Genomic DNA, 15078 nt, shown 5'->3' with positions numbered 1-15078 from the left:
ATCCCGGCAGGCCGTGCGGCACCGTAGCCTGGCTCCGACCCCGACGCCACCGCCGCCAGAGCCAATGATGGCCGAGAGCCCGCCCCTCCCCGGAAGCGCGGCCGGGGCGAAGGCGGGATCGGTGCCACGTGACCGGCTGCCTGCTACCCCGCTTCCTCTTTGCCGCCCCCGACCCTCCCCTAAACGGCTTAGCAGATTCGCCGGAGCCGCGCGCCGGAGCGTCGGCTTACCGAAGGAGGCGGCCGATGCAGCTCGGGCCGCGGGGCAGGAGGCCGGCCTAGGCGGCGCTGGTCGGGGCTCGGCTCTGGGCGTTTATCCCCTCTCGCGCCCTCCGCCCCACGGATCTCGCGGCCCAGTGTCGAATGTGCGGCCGGAAGTGGGGGCCCAGTGACTCGGCAGGAGAAGATGGCGTCCGTGTGGGACGAGGCCGAGGTGAGCGGCGGGGGTGCGGGGCGGCGGGGGCAGCGAGTAGGCCCCTGCAGTTTGTGGGGCCGGGGCCGAGCTGAGGAGTGACCGTGAGGCCGAGGGGCTTCCAGAGGGGCTGGACGGATAGGGAGGGGGGGTGGAGCAGACATGGGCACCCCGCCGCGGAGGGGAAGGGGAGGCCAGGGCGGCGGGGGCACAGCCAGGGCAAAGGCCCCGAGCTTGGAGATGCGCCGGCGTCTGCAAGGTTCGGCGGGGGTGGGCTTCAAGAGCCACCAAGACGCGCGGGAGGCAGCCCCGGTGACGGGGAGGACACGTGCGGAACGCCCCGGAGCGGGGAGCCCCGGCGTGGCCTCAGTCTCCCCGTCTGTGAAACGAGCGTCAGAAGGAGAGGGCGCACCAGGCCGGGGTCTGCCCAGGAGCCCCGGGGGTCTCGCCGCGGGGGGCCGGAGGGGGCGTGGCTTGGGCCGTTGTGGACTTGGGTGTGACTCTCCCTGACCCCGTTGAGGGTTTCTTGGCCAGGACACCAGAGGGGGTTGCCATTTTCTTCTCCAGCTCACCTGACGGGTGATGCGGGGGCGCCCATTTAGGAAGTGTCCGAGGGCAGATTAGAACTCATCTCCGTGCCCTCAGGCCCAGCGCCCCATCCACTGCACCACCTAGCTGCCCACTGCGTAGGGGAAGTAGAAATGGGGAGCCAGTGGTTGGGGGGGATTTGGAGCCAAAGGACTAGGCTCAGGTCCTGGCTCTGACACTTAGTAAGAGGGTCCTTGGGTTAGTCCTTTGCCTTCTCTGCACCTCACTTTTCCTGTCATTAGGTGGGGAGAATGAACTGTTTCTGCTAAGATTCCTTCCAGCCCTCCTGTTCGCTAGGTCTCCATAGTCAGGGAAGAGATCCGGGCCCCTTCCAGCACAGGCATTTGTGGGAATAGGGTCGTTAAGCCCAGACGTTTAGAGGGTGAAGCATTGTCAGTAGGAAGGAGGCCCTGCATAGGGAAAGGCCAGAATTGACAGCAGGGAGAGCTCCAGGCTACTGCGGGATGCTGTGCCTGGAGCCTGTCAGCCTTTCTTAGAGCTGGAGTTCTTAGCTCCGCCCCCCCCATTTATTTATTTATTTTTGGTGTTCAGCATTCATTGCCACAAGACTCAGTTCCAAATTTTCTTCGCATCTCTCCCCTACCTCCACCCCAAGATGGCAAGCATACTGACGCCCCCTTCCTCCAGTCTGCCCTATCATATCACACACCCTCCCCCCCCCTTACTTTCTTGTAGGGCAAGATGTATTTCTACACCCTTATTTCCCAGTTGCATGTAAAAACAATTTTTCTGATATTTGTTTTTAAAACTTTGAGTTCCAGATTCTTTCCCTTCTTTTCCTCCTTGTCCACCCATGTTCTTAGCTTTTGTCCTGGATCCCCTTTGACAGATTGGTGAAGCCCATGGACTCCCTTTGCATAAATTCATGATGCAAATGCATAGGATTGCCCATAAAACAATTATATGGAAATACATTAATCAGAATAGTTTTTCTTAAGTTTTTGGACCCCAGGTTAAGAACTTCTGGATTACATGGTCTCTAATGTCCCTTCCATTTCTTATATTCTGCTTACTAAGGTCCCTCTCAGCTCTGAAATTGTGCAAACCTAGATTGTAAAAATAAATCTGTTAGAAATGTGGAATGGTTGATTTCATTAAGAGTGGAGTCTCTGGTGATATAGAGAACACTAGAGAGTCAAGTAAAAAACTAGTTGAAACAATGATTGACTTTAGCAACATTATAGAATATAAAATAAACCCATACAAATCATCAGCATTTCTATATATTACCAAGAAAACCCTGAAAGAAGAGATTTAAAATTAAATTTCATTTAAAATAACTGCAGACTGTATGAAATACTTGGGATTCTGCTTGCGAAGACATAAGAACTATATGAACACAATTATAAAACATTTCATACAAATAAAGACAGATGTAAATAATTGGAGAAATCTTAATTTCTCATGGGTAATTAATGTATTCCCTGCTATACCAGTGAAACTACCAAGGAATTACTTTATAGAGCTGGAAAATAAAAGCAGACATTTTTCTGGAGGGACAAAAGGACATGAATGTGAAAAAGGAAAGGAAGGGGCCCTAGTGATACCTGAGCTAAAACCAGATTATAAAGTGGTCGTCATCAAGACAGTTTGGTGCTGGATAAGAGATGGATCCGCAGGGTAGATTAGGTCCATGTATACAGAATCAAATGAGCACAGCAGCCTAGTGTTCGGAAAACCCAAAGATCCCAGCTATTGGGACAAGAACTCATGATTTGACAAAAACTGGGAAAACTGGAAAACAGTCTGGCAGGAAGTCAAGATAGACCCACATCTCACACCAAATATGTTTAAAATGAGGCAGGATTGAAACACAAAGGATGACGTCATATTCAAATTAGTGGAACATAGAAGAAATTACCTTTCATGTTTATGGATAGGGGAAGAATTTATGACCAAAGAAGAGGTAGAGATTGTGATTACATCAAATTTAAAAGGATTTGCATAAACAAATCCAGTGAAACCAAAATTAAAAGAAAATGGAGAAAAATATAGCAAGTTTTTCTGATAAAGTTTCATTTCTCAGATACATAGAGAACTGAGTTAAATTAATCAAAATAGGAACCATTTCCCAATTGATAAATGGTCAAAAAATATGAACAGAGGTAGAAATCAAAGTTATCAGTAGTCTTATGAAAAAAGTCCATAATCACTAATAATTAGAGAAGTGCAAATTAAAATGACTCAAATTAAAACCACCTTCTGCCTATCAGGAACTACATGACAAAAATGGGAAATGACAGTAGACTGGATGTGGGAAAGCAGGGATACAAATGCAATGTTGATAGAGCTGTGAACCAGTCCAGTGGTTCTGGAGAACAGTTTGGAACTCTGCCCAAGTGTCTATAAAACTGCATTCCTTTGACCCAATAATATTGCTACTGGGCCCCTACCTGAAAGAGATCAAAGAAAAAGGATCCCCATGTACAAAATTATTTATAGCAGTTCTCTTTGTGTTGGCCAAGAATTGTAAATTGAGGGGATGCCCATCAGCTGAGGAATGGCTGCACAAGTTGTGGTATGTGATTGTGATGGAATACTACTGTGCCGTAGGACATGACAAGCAGGATGGTGTCAGAAACACATGTATGAACTAATGCAGAGCGAAGTGAGGAGAACCAGGGGGGCAATAGACACAGTGACAGCAAGATTGTAAAGATAATCAGCTGGGAAAGACTTAGTAACTGTGATCAATACACAGCTGCCAAGGCCTCCGGATGTAAAGTGCTTTCCACCTCCAGAGAGCACTGATGAGGCAGAGTGCAGACTCAGGCTCTTTTTTCTTTTATTTTTCATGCTTCCTCCCTCCTCCCACCATTTTCTGAATATGGCTGACTTGGAAAGACGTTTTGTATGTCTCCATATGTATAGTGGGTACTGCCTCCTCGATGGGTGGGCAGAGGCTAGAGAGAGGGAGAGAATTTGAAACTGTAAATAAAAATAAAAGGATGCAACCTTCGTAATGGGCAGGCCCAGAAGTAGTGTCCAGGGGGTCTGGGATCTTCTGCCCCTTGCCTGTCGATCTCTGGGAGTCATTTTTCTCATCTGTAAAATGTTGGACCAAGTGATCGCCAACGTTTTTTCTGGCTCTGAATCTCAAGGTCTTATGGCTTTTTTTTTACAGCAAGATGGAATTGGGGAGGAAGTGCTCAAAATGTCCACAGAGGAGATTATTCAGCGGACTCGTCTGTTGGACAGTGAGATCAAGGTAAGGGGTGTCCTTTTGATATCTGTCTATCCAAAGAGGTGCTTAGAATGTTACTGTACTAGTAATGGCTAGGACCACTTTAAAGTTTGCAAAGCGCTTTACAGGTTATTTCATCCTCATGACAACCCTGGGAGGTAGGGGTTGGTACTGTCCCCATGTTACAGTTGAGGAAACTGCGACAAACAAGTGACTTGCCCAGGGTCACACAGCTAGTAAGTGTCTTGAGGCTAGGTTTGAATTCAGGTCTTCCTGACTCCAAGTCCAACACTCTAGCCAGTAGACCACAGGCTGCCTGATTGTTGGAGAATCCTTTCCCTGTCCCAGCACAGATTTAGTGGAACTAGCAGTATTAAGCACCAACTGTGTAGTCAGCCTTGGATGAAAAATGAAAGGCTTCTTCCCCTCAAATAGTTTCTAGTCCAGTACAAGGGATGTGATGCCTATGTACGAGGGCCGTACAGGGCAAAGTGTGCCGGAGCCCTGGAAAGATACAAACCAGGTGATGTGGAAGTATCAGGGAGGGGAGAGGTGGTGGCTGCTTCTGAGCTCAGCCTTAACATGAAATGAGAGCTTTCCATAGGCTGCCCTGTGGAGAGGCTGTTTCAGCTACAGAAGTGGGCACCTTTGTGAGTGAACATAGGTAGATGACCTGTTCTGTTGGGATGGGACCCAGTATAGGAAATGGAGTGTAAAATGAGGTTTGTGGAACATCTGAAATCTTAGGCTAAGACCATAGGAAACCACCCGAGGTTTTTTGGTCTTTCCCAGGGGGTCCTGAGCATGAGTAGAGCATCACAGGCCCTGTGATGGGTTTTTTCCTCTTTCTCCTCCCCATCTCCTGAGAGGCATTTTTTTTTATCATTTCCCATCGAAAGTGTGTAAGTTATGCCGGACTCGGCGTAGCACAGACAGACTCAGACTGTCTCCTCAGAGGCACCTGTGCTTAGAGCTGGATGAGAGGAGCAGGTCCAGGAAGTTCAAGGCTAGTGGGTCGGGGTGGATCCCTCAGCCCCGGACGAGCCTGTGTGGAGGAAGCTGGCCTGAGGGGGGCTGTGTGTGCCTTTGTCCTAGATCATGAAAAGTGAAGTGCTCCGTGTGACACATGAACTACAGGCCATGAAGGACAAGATCAAAGAGAACAGTGAGAAGATTAAAGTGAACAAGACGCTGCCCTACCTTGTCTCCAACGTCATCGAGGTGTGTGTGTGCGTGGGAGGGCCGGTAGCTGCAGCTTGCTCACCCTCTTCAAAGGGAAGATGGAATCGGTTAGAAGTTCATGTCTTTAAGTACTTGAGATCTTGGGCCCCAGCTCATAAGTGATTATTAGAGTTAGAGTGTATCTCTAGAGGTCATCTGCTCATGAAGGTCCAGAGGATGGCGATGTTAATACTTTACACAATAGAGAAGTGGGGCTTTCCTGCTCTGTGGTAGCTAGGAATGTTCTTAGAGCCCAAGAAGTACTTAGCTCGGGAAGTGGAGTGGGGGAATGACTCATATAGTGGGAGCTCTGACCAAGTTTCCTCTTCCCAGCTGCTAGATGTTGACCCCAATGACCAAGAAGAAGATGGTGCAAACATTGACCTTGACTCCCAGAGAAAGGGCAAATGTGCTGTGATCAAAACCTCTACTCGACAGGTGAGAGCCAAGGACTCGGTAGCTGGCTTAAGCAAGATAACTGATTGGGACTAGTAGCAGATGACTTTGTAGGAGCCATTGGGTCAGGCTGCTGAAAAACTCTTTTTCCCCTCTTCTCCATCCGTAGACCTATTTTCTGCCAGTGATTGGTTTGGTTGATGCAGAGAAGTTGAAACCTGGAGACCTGGTGGTGAGTGAACTTTGTCTCCTAGGAAGAGCTCATTCCTGTATGGTTTCTGAAGCACGGCCCCTGGAGTCCCGTGAAACCTAGCCCTGCCCATTTTGGGCTTGCCTGGCAGCTGGTGCAACACATGTAATAGGTCCCAGACCTTTTCAGAGCATGCCTAGGGGCCTTCTTTTGGAAGGTCAACCCACTGCTTGGGCCTCATGGGGCTTTGGCCGTAGTCCTCACTTGAACCATGTTCTTGGCATGGGGAAGAGCTGAGTGTTCGTTACTTTGGCCTCAGGGAGTAAATAAAGACTCCTACCTGATCCTTGAGACCCTTCCCACCGAGTATGACTCCCGAGTGAAGGCCATGGAGGTGGATGAGAGGCCCACAGAGCAGTACAGTGACATTGGAGGGCTGGACAAGCAAATCCAGGAGGTGAGTGTAATTGGGATGCTCCTGCATGGGAGAAAGAGCTTTATAATCAGTGTCCCATTGAGGCAGGACTGCCTCCTGGCGGGGCAGCCCCTGGGGCTTTTCCCCATTTTACAGATGAGGAAATTGCAACCCAGAGAAGTTGGAATTGCCTAAGGTTCCTCAACAGCTGGGATTAGAACTCAGATCCCTTATTCCAGAAGGGCTATAGCCAGTGATTCTCTGAAGCCAAGTAAGAGAAATGCAGGTCTTGTTTGAATGTATTAAAGACTGAACTGTAAAGGGAAGGAGCCCAGAGGGCCCTCTTGTTTACTTTGTCCTTTCTTTGAGCAGCTGGTAGAGGCTATTGTATTGCCAATGAACCATAAAGAGAAATTTGAGAATTTGGGGATCCAGCCTCCAAAGGGAGTATTGATGTATGGACCCCCAGGTACTGGAAAAACCCTACTAGCCCGTGCATGTGCCGCCCAGACCAAGGTGAGTGGCTTGGCCAAACCCACAAGGTGGCGGAGTTGTCAGGGACTGGGAATGGGGGCCAGGCAGCGAATGGGAATCCAAACCATTCGCAGAACTGGGAGAGCTGAATCATCTTCTCCTTGATTCTACCTCTACTCCATCTAGGCCACATTCCTGAAATTGGCTGGACCCCAGCTGGTACAGATGTTCATTGGGGATGGCGCAAAGCTTGTCCGGGATGCATTTGCATTGGCCAAAGAGAAAGCTCCCTCCATTATCTTCATTGATGAGCTGGATGCCATTGGAACCAAGCGGTAAGGCCCTAGCCCTGGCCTTGACTCTTGAGTTGACTTGGGGGAGCAGCCTAGACCCTGACAGCAGAGATCTCCTTGGAAGAGGCTTGGAAGGGCTGTATGGGTTAGGCAGCCCGTACGTCTGCTGCAGAGACCCAGGCCACCCAGAGGAACCTGCCACAGGATCACAACTGCCTTCTGCTTTGATGGAGAGAGGATTGGGGGTGACTGAGGAGACGGGCTGCTTCTGGGCATAGTAATAGCTAACACTCATACAGGCCATTCTGTGTGCCAGGCACTTGCTAAGCCCTCCACAGTCACTCTCTCATTGGCCGAGAACCTTCTGTCAGGAGAACTTTACCAGCTGTCTGTGGTTTCTCCCACCCCTAGCTTTGACAGTGAGAAGGCAGGGGATCGAGAAGTTCAGAGGACGATGCTGGAACTCCTGAACCAGCTGGATGGATTTCAGCCTAACACTCAAGTCAAGGTAACATGCCAGTTTGAAGGAACCAGGGTTCTAGGGGTTAGGTATACAGCCACGCTTTCCCATGGCTTACCCATGAAGGATGGCTGTTGGGGTGGCTGGGCCAAACCCCATCTGCTATGTCTTTGGCTCCAGTGCTTTTTCTTCAGGGGAGGAATGGTCAAGAGGAGGCCGGAGATTGGAGAAGGGCCTTTGGCCTGGCTGGAGCTCCATGATCTATTCGAGCCTCCTCTTCCCCAGGTGATTGCTGCTACAAACAGGGTGGACATCCTGGACCCTGCCTTGCTGCGCTCTGGCCGCCTGGACCGCAAGATTGAGTTCCCAATGCCCAATGAGGAAGCCCGAGCAAGGATCATGCAGATCCATTCCCGAAAGATGAATGTGAGGTGAGGACTGATTCAGAGAGCTCTGGGGAGGTAATAGAGAACTTCTGTAGGGGCCTTCTCTCAGCCCTGACTGCCGGGAGTGTGGAGCTGGAGGCCACTGGGGCCTCTGCCAGCACCTTCTAGGGCAGGCTGATTTCAGGGTCTGGCACCTCTGCTTTGTTGGTGCCGGAAGTCCAAACTCCCTGGGCTGAGTGGCTGATCACCCTGTCTTCCCCTCCTTCCCCAGCCCTGACGTGAACTATGAGGAACTGGCTCGCTGCACTGATGACTTCAATGGGGCCCAGTGCAAGGCCGTGTGTGTGGAAGCGGTGAGTGTGCTGGGCTCTGAGTCGGGCAGTGAGTGGGCCTGGTTGGCCTGCCAGGCCAGGGCAGGCACCAGGAGCCCTGGGGGCAGCACAGCGTGGGGGAGGGGGCCTGGGCTCTGACTCTATCTCTTGGCCCATAGGGCATGATTGCACTTCGCCGGGGAGCCACTGAGCTCACACATGAAGACTACATGGAGGGCATCCTGGAGGTGCAGGCCAAGAAGAAAGCCAATTTGCAGTACTACGCTTGACAGGGCTGGGGAGCCCCGGCCCCAAGCCTGGGATCAACTCATTTGTCTGACTTGCCGGTAAAAGTAGTAACAATAAAGGAGGTTGGGGTTGTTTTCCCCCAATGGTTCTCGTGTTGGTTTCACCCTGGCCGACAGAAGGGAGAGGGAGGGTCACTTGAGGTTGGCACGGCAGCCTTGGAGCTGGGGGAGGCGGCTCTTGGCTCACTGGCTGTTTATCTGGGACGAGACCCTGCCCAGCTGTTGCTGCAATTGCCTGGACTCCTGGGGCTTCCTGCCAGCAGCAGCAGCTGCCCACGGCCTGCCTGCACTGCCCTGTTTCCCCTCTCCCAGGCATACCTGGGCTTTAAGATGCAGTCTTTGGGTCCTGAACTTCTCCTTCCCTATGCTGGGTGCGCCTGCTCTGTGTGAGGGTCAGTGCTTGGCCTTCTCTTGCCTCCACCTATACCTCCATCTGTGCAGAGGACTCCCTGCCGAGCCTCTACAGCTCCAGGCTCGGGCCTCCAAACACCTGCTAGGAAGAGGCCACCCTGCTCCAGAACAGCCAGGGAGGGCAGCAGGCGCCCCAGGGATTCGGTCCTAGAAATGGGCACCGGGGCGGGCCCACTCGCCCCCTCGATCCCAGGGCCTTCTCTTCCAGCCTCCTTCCAGCTGTCCTGGCTGGGGCGCTGCCCCTCCTCAGATCTGAGCTGGACCTCTTCCTGAATTCCCCGTTTCTCCTTGAGGCACCACTCTCTTCTGCCTCTGTGACGGCTAGCATTTGTACGGGGTGTCCCAGAAGTCTGTGGCGGGGCACTGAGACACAGCACCCTGAAGTTTGCAAAGTGCTTTACATTTGTTCTCTCCACAACCCTGAAAAATGGATGCTCTTATCCCCTTTTACAGATGAGGAAACTGAGGCTAGAAAGTTAAGTGACTTGCCCAGGTCACATTGTTAATATGTATCACATTGTTAATATGTCTTCAGCTTTTCCCTATCACCAAGTGCTGTCATTTCTACAGATGAGTGGGCTCTTCAGGGCATGTGCTTTTAACATTTGGGTGAGTGTTTCCACATGATTAGTTTCCTGGATACTCCCATAATGCCTTTTAGATATGATTCTGGAAAAGGTCCAGAGCCTCCCCAGACTGCCCTGGGGCTAGGACACAAGGAAGCAAAGCCCCGCTGGTGGGAGGAGCTGATTGGGAAGGCGGCTTCCAGGTGCTGCCTTGTCATCAGAGAACTTAGACTGACCTGGGAGGTGGTCCAAGGCCCATCCCCTCATTTTACAGAATTGTAAACTGAGGGCCAGGGAAGGGTGACTTAGGATAAGTATTCATAGGATAAATAATAGCCAACATTTGGTACCTACTATGCACCAGGCACGGTGCCAAGCTCTTTACTGGATCCTCACCCCCCCCCCCCCCCCAGGGAAGTGCTTCTGTTATCCCCATTTTACAGATGAGGTAACAGGCAGAGGTTAAGTAACTTGCCCCATGGTCCCTGGCTAGAAAGTGTCTGAAGCTGGATTTGGCATTGGGTGACCCTGGGCCCAGTGCTCTGGCCTGTGGTTCCCCCTTGTCTGGGCAGGATTTAAACCCTGGTCATCTAGTGTCAGAGCCAGTATTGTACCCACTGTGACTAAGGACCGGGTCGTCTTTTACCTGGCAAGAACCTTGAACTTGCTATCCACAACCCATCTTTCATACTGATCCTGGAACAGACTTGCTACGGCATGTCCCCCCTTCTCCAGGGACAGGCACATAGACTCCTTAAGCCTTTAAAAAGCTCCCAACACATTCTACGCTGGCATTTAAAGTGCCTGCGGGGCTTGGCCCCAGCCTTTGCAGTCCCTTCTCTGTCTGCCCTTTTACCTTGGGCTAGCCAGGCAAGTTAGCCAAACCCAGACCCCTACCTAACACAAGCCCACATTTCTGCCCTCTTAGTGTCCCCTTCCTGCCTGTTCTCAAGGTTGAGCCCTGCTGCCACCATGAGTGACAGTTAAGCATTTATCAAGGACCTGCTGAGTGTCCAGCTCTGCTTGGGCCTGAGGATGCAGAGACAGCATCTCTGAACAGTCTCTGCTCTTTGTGAGCATTCACCCAGACTTGGGGCGGGGGCTGCCGCAGAGATGGTACTTAGGCCCAGGATAAGTACAAGGTAGGTAGACGGGAGGCATTGAGGGCCAGCACCAGCAAGTACAGCTATGTGGAAGGGCTGTGGGTGGGTGGAAGCTTGGAAAGGAGCCAGGGATCCTAAGACTGAGGACAGGAGGGGGCTGCTGTGGGGGAGGCAATGTGTGGGGGCCTGGGATTCTAGAGGAACCGGGCTCCACCCTTGGCAGCCTCACTTGCCTCCAGCAGCACCAGGCTTCCCCAGGAGCCTTTAGACAGGCCTCTGGCCTTCTGCTCACTGCTGACAGTTCTTTGGCACCTCATTTCCCCAACTAGTCTGTAAGCTGCTTGTGGGCAAGCGTGCAAAGCTTAGGTGACAGCATGTGTGCTTGGGAGGGTCACAGGCCTGGGGCTCGTTTGGCCCAATTTCATAGTCTTGGAGGTCCCAGAGGTGGAATTGCACAGGTCCTGGGGCAGCTAGGTGGCCCAGTGGATAGAATCCTGGGCCTCAAGTCAGGAACTCCTGAGTCAAATCCAGCCTCAGACACTAGCTGTATGACCCTGGGCAAGTCACTTCACCCCTTTTGCCTCAGTTTCCTCATTGGTAAAATGGGCTGGAGAAGGCAAAGGCAAACCGTTCCCACATCTTTGCCAAGAAAACCCCAAATGGAGTCCTGGAGAGTTAGACATGACCAAACGCAGGTCATGTAGCTGGAATGTGAGACCTAGGATCTGAACCTAGGCTTGAGGCAGTGTGGAAGAGTGGACAGTGCACAGGGATATGGCGTCTCAGGAGCCCTGGGTGGGAAGCATCCTCGCTGGGTAACCACTACTGCAGATGAGGAAATGGGGGCTCAGGGGCAAGCCTCCCTTGGACTGATTGTACACAGCCCTCCTTGGCCATGGTTGCCCAAGGCAGCAAGGCAAGGCAGGAGTGGCAGGTGTGATGGGTGGCTGGCCCTTTCACCCTTTGCTCTCAGCCTCAGTTTCCAAGTCTGTAAAAGGAAAGGGTTGGGATGGCTGATCTCCAAGATGTGAGCTCTAAATCCTACCTTTCCTACTGTGCCCTGGTATCACCGAGCAAACAGGGCCTCCTGCCCCATATGGCCAGGAGGGTGACTGGAGACCAGTGCCCCTCACTACCCCCTTCGTAAGAAATAGTTTGTAGGTTAGGCGGGAGGAAGGAAAGGGGAGGCCTGCACTTGGCGTCAGGAGAGGCCCGATTTAGATCCCACTTCATTGGTTTAGTAGTTATGGGCCTCGGTGGGGGTAATGCTTATAGCACCTTCCTCCCTGGGCTGTCCGGAGGCCCAGGTGATGTAAAGTGATGCCTGAGTGTGGGCCCGGGAAGAGGTAGGAGGGGAGACAGGAGGGGCCTTCTGTGGAGTCAGACAAGAGACAAAGCTGCTGGTTCTGGGGACGCTTGGGAGCTGCTGCTGCTGCTGCTGCTGCTGAAACATTTCTAAAGTGCTTGAAGGTTTACAAAGCCCTTTGCCAGTATCTCTTGATCCTCACAGTACTTCATGAATTAAATGTTCCATGAGCCTTACCCAGTGCTAGGCACTTGGAGTGGGGAGGAGGGAACGAAAGAAGCAAAGATCACAGAATCTTGGATTTGAAAACGTCAGGAAGGGATGTCGCCTGGGCCGTCCCAGACACCGAGGGAGACACAACAATGACAAATACATTTCTATGTAGCAACCCTTGAATTCATTAACAAGATTAATTCTGAACTTAAGCACAAAATAAAGCATTCTCTACAGAGTAAAACAAGAGGAACCTGAAATTGAGAGTATTAAAACGACGGCCTGCTTTTATAACAAAACAAGTGATAGTGACATGATATATAATATGTCCAACATATGGTATTTTAAACATTTGTTTTTACAATACCTAAATTCCTTCTCCCCTCCCCCCCTCTCATGTAACAGAATGATTTTTAATTAAAAATAAAATTTTTTTTTTGCTTTTTGGAGGGGCAATTAGGGTTAAGTGACTTGCCCAAGGTCACACGGCTAGTTTTTGTGCTAAGTGTCTGAGTTGGGATTTGAACTCGGGTCCTCCTGACTCCAGGGCCAGTGCTCTATTCATTTTGCCACCTAGCTGCCCTTGACAATGATTGTTAACACAAAAAGAAAATGAAAGTGTCAGCAGCAGTGATGGTTAGGTTTTGGAAGCCTGCCCTTCTGGGCCAGCTGCAGGCCTGTGGCCTCTTTCTCCCTCCGTGCAGCTTGCTCTAGATGCTTCGAGTCTTGTCCTTGTCTCTCCATTTACAGCCTCGCAGGTACTGTGTATGTTGTTTTCCTGGCCCTACTTCACTTTGCATCAGTGCATGGAAGTATTTATATTTTTTGATTAATGAAATAATCCTTCTCTCCCCCCTCCCGCTGGAAAAAAGAACGGAAAACAAAAGCTCTTGTAATAAATCTGCAGACAAAATAAATTCAGCCTGTGCCCCAGGTGGGTCCTTTCTGTCAGGAGGTGGGCAGCAGGCTGTATCAGCGCCCCTTGGGAGGGGTGGCTGGGCCTTGTGCTAAGGAGTCCTGGAGGCCGCGTGGCGCTCCTGGTTCGCTCACATCACCGCATCAGTGCAGATGGGGCTTCCTAGGGCTCTGTGCTCACATCCCATTAGCACTGCATGGCATTCATGGACCACAGCCCACCCGTGGGCACCTCCTTATCTTCAGTCTTGTGCTCCCATAAACAAGAATGGCTATGAGGCTTTTAGTACATCTGGGCCCTTTCCCTTCTTTGGTCTCTGGGGTATAGACTCGGTAGTGATGTTGCTAGGTCAAAGGACACGCTCCTCCACATGCCCTCCAGGCTCAGGCTCCTCAGTTGCTCCAGCCAACCCCTAATGGATGCTCTCCCATGCCTGGGACATCCTCTTCACTCTCTTTGGGGACCTTTCAGTTTGTCAGTTCCCTTCCTAACACGAGCCCCAGAAATCATAGAGGGTGGGCTTGGAGTCCCAGGCTTAAATCTCCTTATCTCCCTACTTATCAGATGTTTCATCACAGAAGGGGGTGGGGAACCTTCGGCCACAAGGCAACCTGTGGCCCTCTAGGTCCTCAAGGGTGGCCCTTGGATGGGAGAAGCTTTTATTAGGGGTTTTGTTCTGTGAAGTTTGGATTCTGTCAAAGGGCTGCCCTCGAGGTCCTGGAGGGCCATGTGTCCCAGGTGGAGGGCCCCTGCCGCGGACAGATCACTTAATTGCCATGAAGCTGTTTTCCCATCTATAAGATGTTTTAAATGCACAGAAGACACGGGATTACTAAGGAAGCCCATCATGTTGAAGTGGCCATTCCTTCTTTTCCCCATCCAAGCTCTTGCCACCCCCACCCCCCGAGTTAGGAACCCGACAGTCTTGGGATGCCGGGAAGCAGGCCCAGCACCTTCCAGCAAACCTGCCCACGCCTTCAGGGCAGGGGCTGGTTCTCACTGAACACACTGCCTCACACTTTATCCCACTGTCCCCATTTCCGGATGAGCCCAGGGCTCTATGCTGAGGACCCACCATGCTGCCCCTTGGTGAAGGTGTGCGTGTGGAGGGGGAGCCCCCTTTCCTCTCACCCGCAGGGGGCTGGGGTCCCCAGTGCAGAGAAGGCCAGTTCCAGGATAAAATAAGATTTATTTGCATCTCATCTATGGAATTGGTCATTGTACATTTCCAGGCTGCAGCAGGCCTGTTGTAAAACCAAACAGATGTCTCTGCAGCCACTTCTTTGATTGTCCTCTGGGGGGCGACCAGGCTCCAGACCTAAGCCTGAAGCAGGGCCTCTGGCCCAGGCTGCGGCCCCTGTGGGGGCAGCAAGTACATTCCTGGGCGCTGAGCACATCCTCCCGGCATCCTCCCCGCCCTCCCAATGAAGCTACTAGAAGGTCCTGGTCCCCAGCTGGGGGAGGAGCTGGGAGCCGGGTGGGACTGGCTCTCTCTGCAGCACTTGGTAGCAGGAGAAGAGAGTCCAGGAGCAGAGCAGGGCTCCAGCTGGTGGAGGCAGGGAAGGCAGGAGCCCAGTGGGCCCCAGCTGCCCCTGGGCCGGAAGTCTCACCTCCTGCCCCTCGGCTCCCGGGCGGGGCGGAGGGGTCAAGGACGGGTGGCCAGTGCCTGCCCCTGACTTCGTACCTTCCTATCCCTGGGTCTCCCTTCTTCCTCCTTGCCCCAAGGGAGGAAGAAGCCAGGGGCAGCTCCCCCGGGCATCCTGGCAGAGGCCAGCGCCCCTCCGCCTATTTCCCCAGTCCTGAGTTCATCTAAGGAAACCTAAGTCCCAGCTGTCCTCTCTCTCTGCCCTCCCCAAGGACACACACACACACACACACACACACACACACACACACACACACACA

At 52.1% G+C, this 15078-nt stretch overlaps 1 protein-coding gene across 1 annotated transcript; it reads left to right on the top strand.

Moving 5' to 3' along the window:
- Window positions 1-160: 160 nt before the first annotated feature.
- PSMC3 (proteasome 26S subunit, ATPase 3) lies at window positions 161-8742 on the top strand. Its single transcript, XM_069091615.1, has 12 exons — window positions 161-432; window positions 4145-4228; window positions 5300-5425; window positions 5759-5863; window positions 5991-6053; window positions 6331-6468; window positions 6799-6942; window positions 7087-7235; window positions 7605-7701; window positions 7939-8084; window positions 8311-8392; window positions 8530-8742. The coding sequence occupies exons 1-12, from the start codon at window positions 406-408 to the stop codon at window positions 8638-8640; spliced, it is 1272 nt and encodes a 423-aa protein (XP_068947716.1). The 5' UTR covers window positions 161-405; the 3' UTR covers window positions 8641-8742.
- The last annotated feature ends 6336 nt before the right edge of the window (window positions 8743-15078 follow it).

This window comes from Petaurus breviceps, unplaced genomic scaffold (genome assembly GCF_028583685.1).
Source record: "Petaurus breviceps papuanus isolate PSGF00001 unplaced genomic scaffold, PetGlider_PUasm1.0 188, whole genome shotgun sequence".
NCBI lineage: Eukaryota > Metazoa > Chordata > Mammalia > Diprotodontia > Petauridae > Petaurus > Petaurus breviceps.
This window is presented reverse-complemented; position numbering and strand designations above follow the sequence as displayed.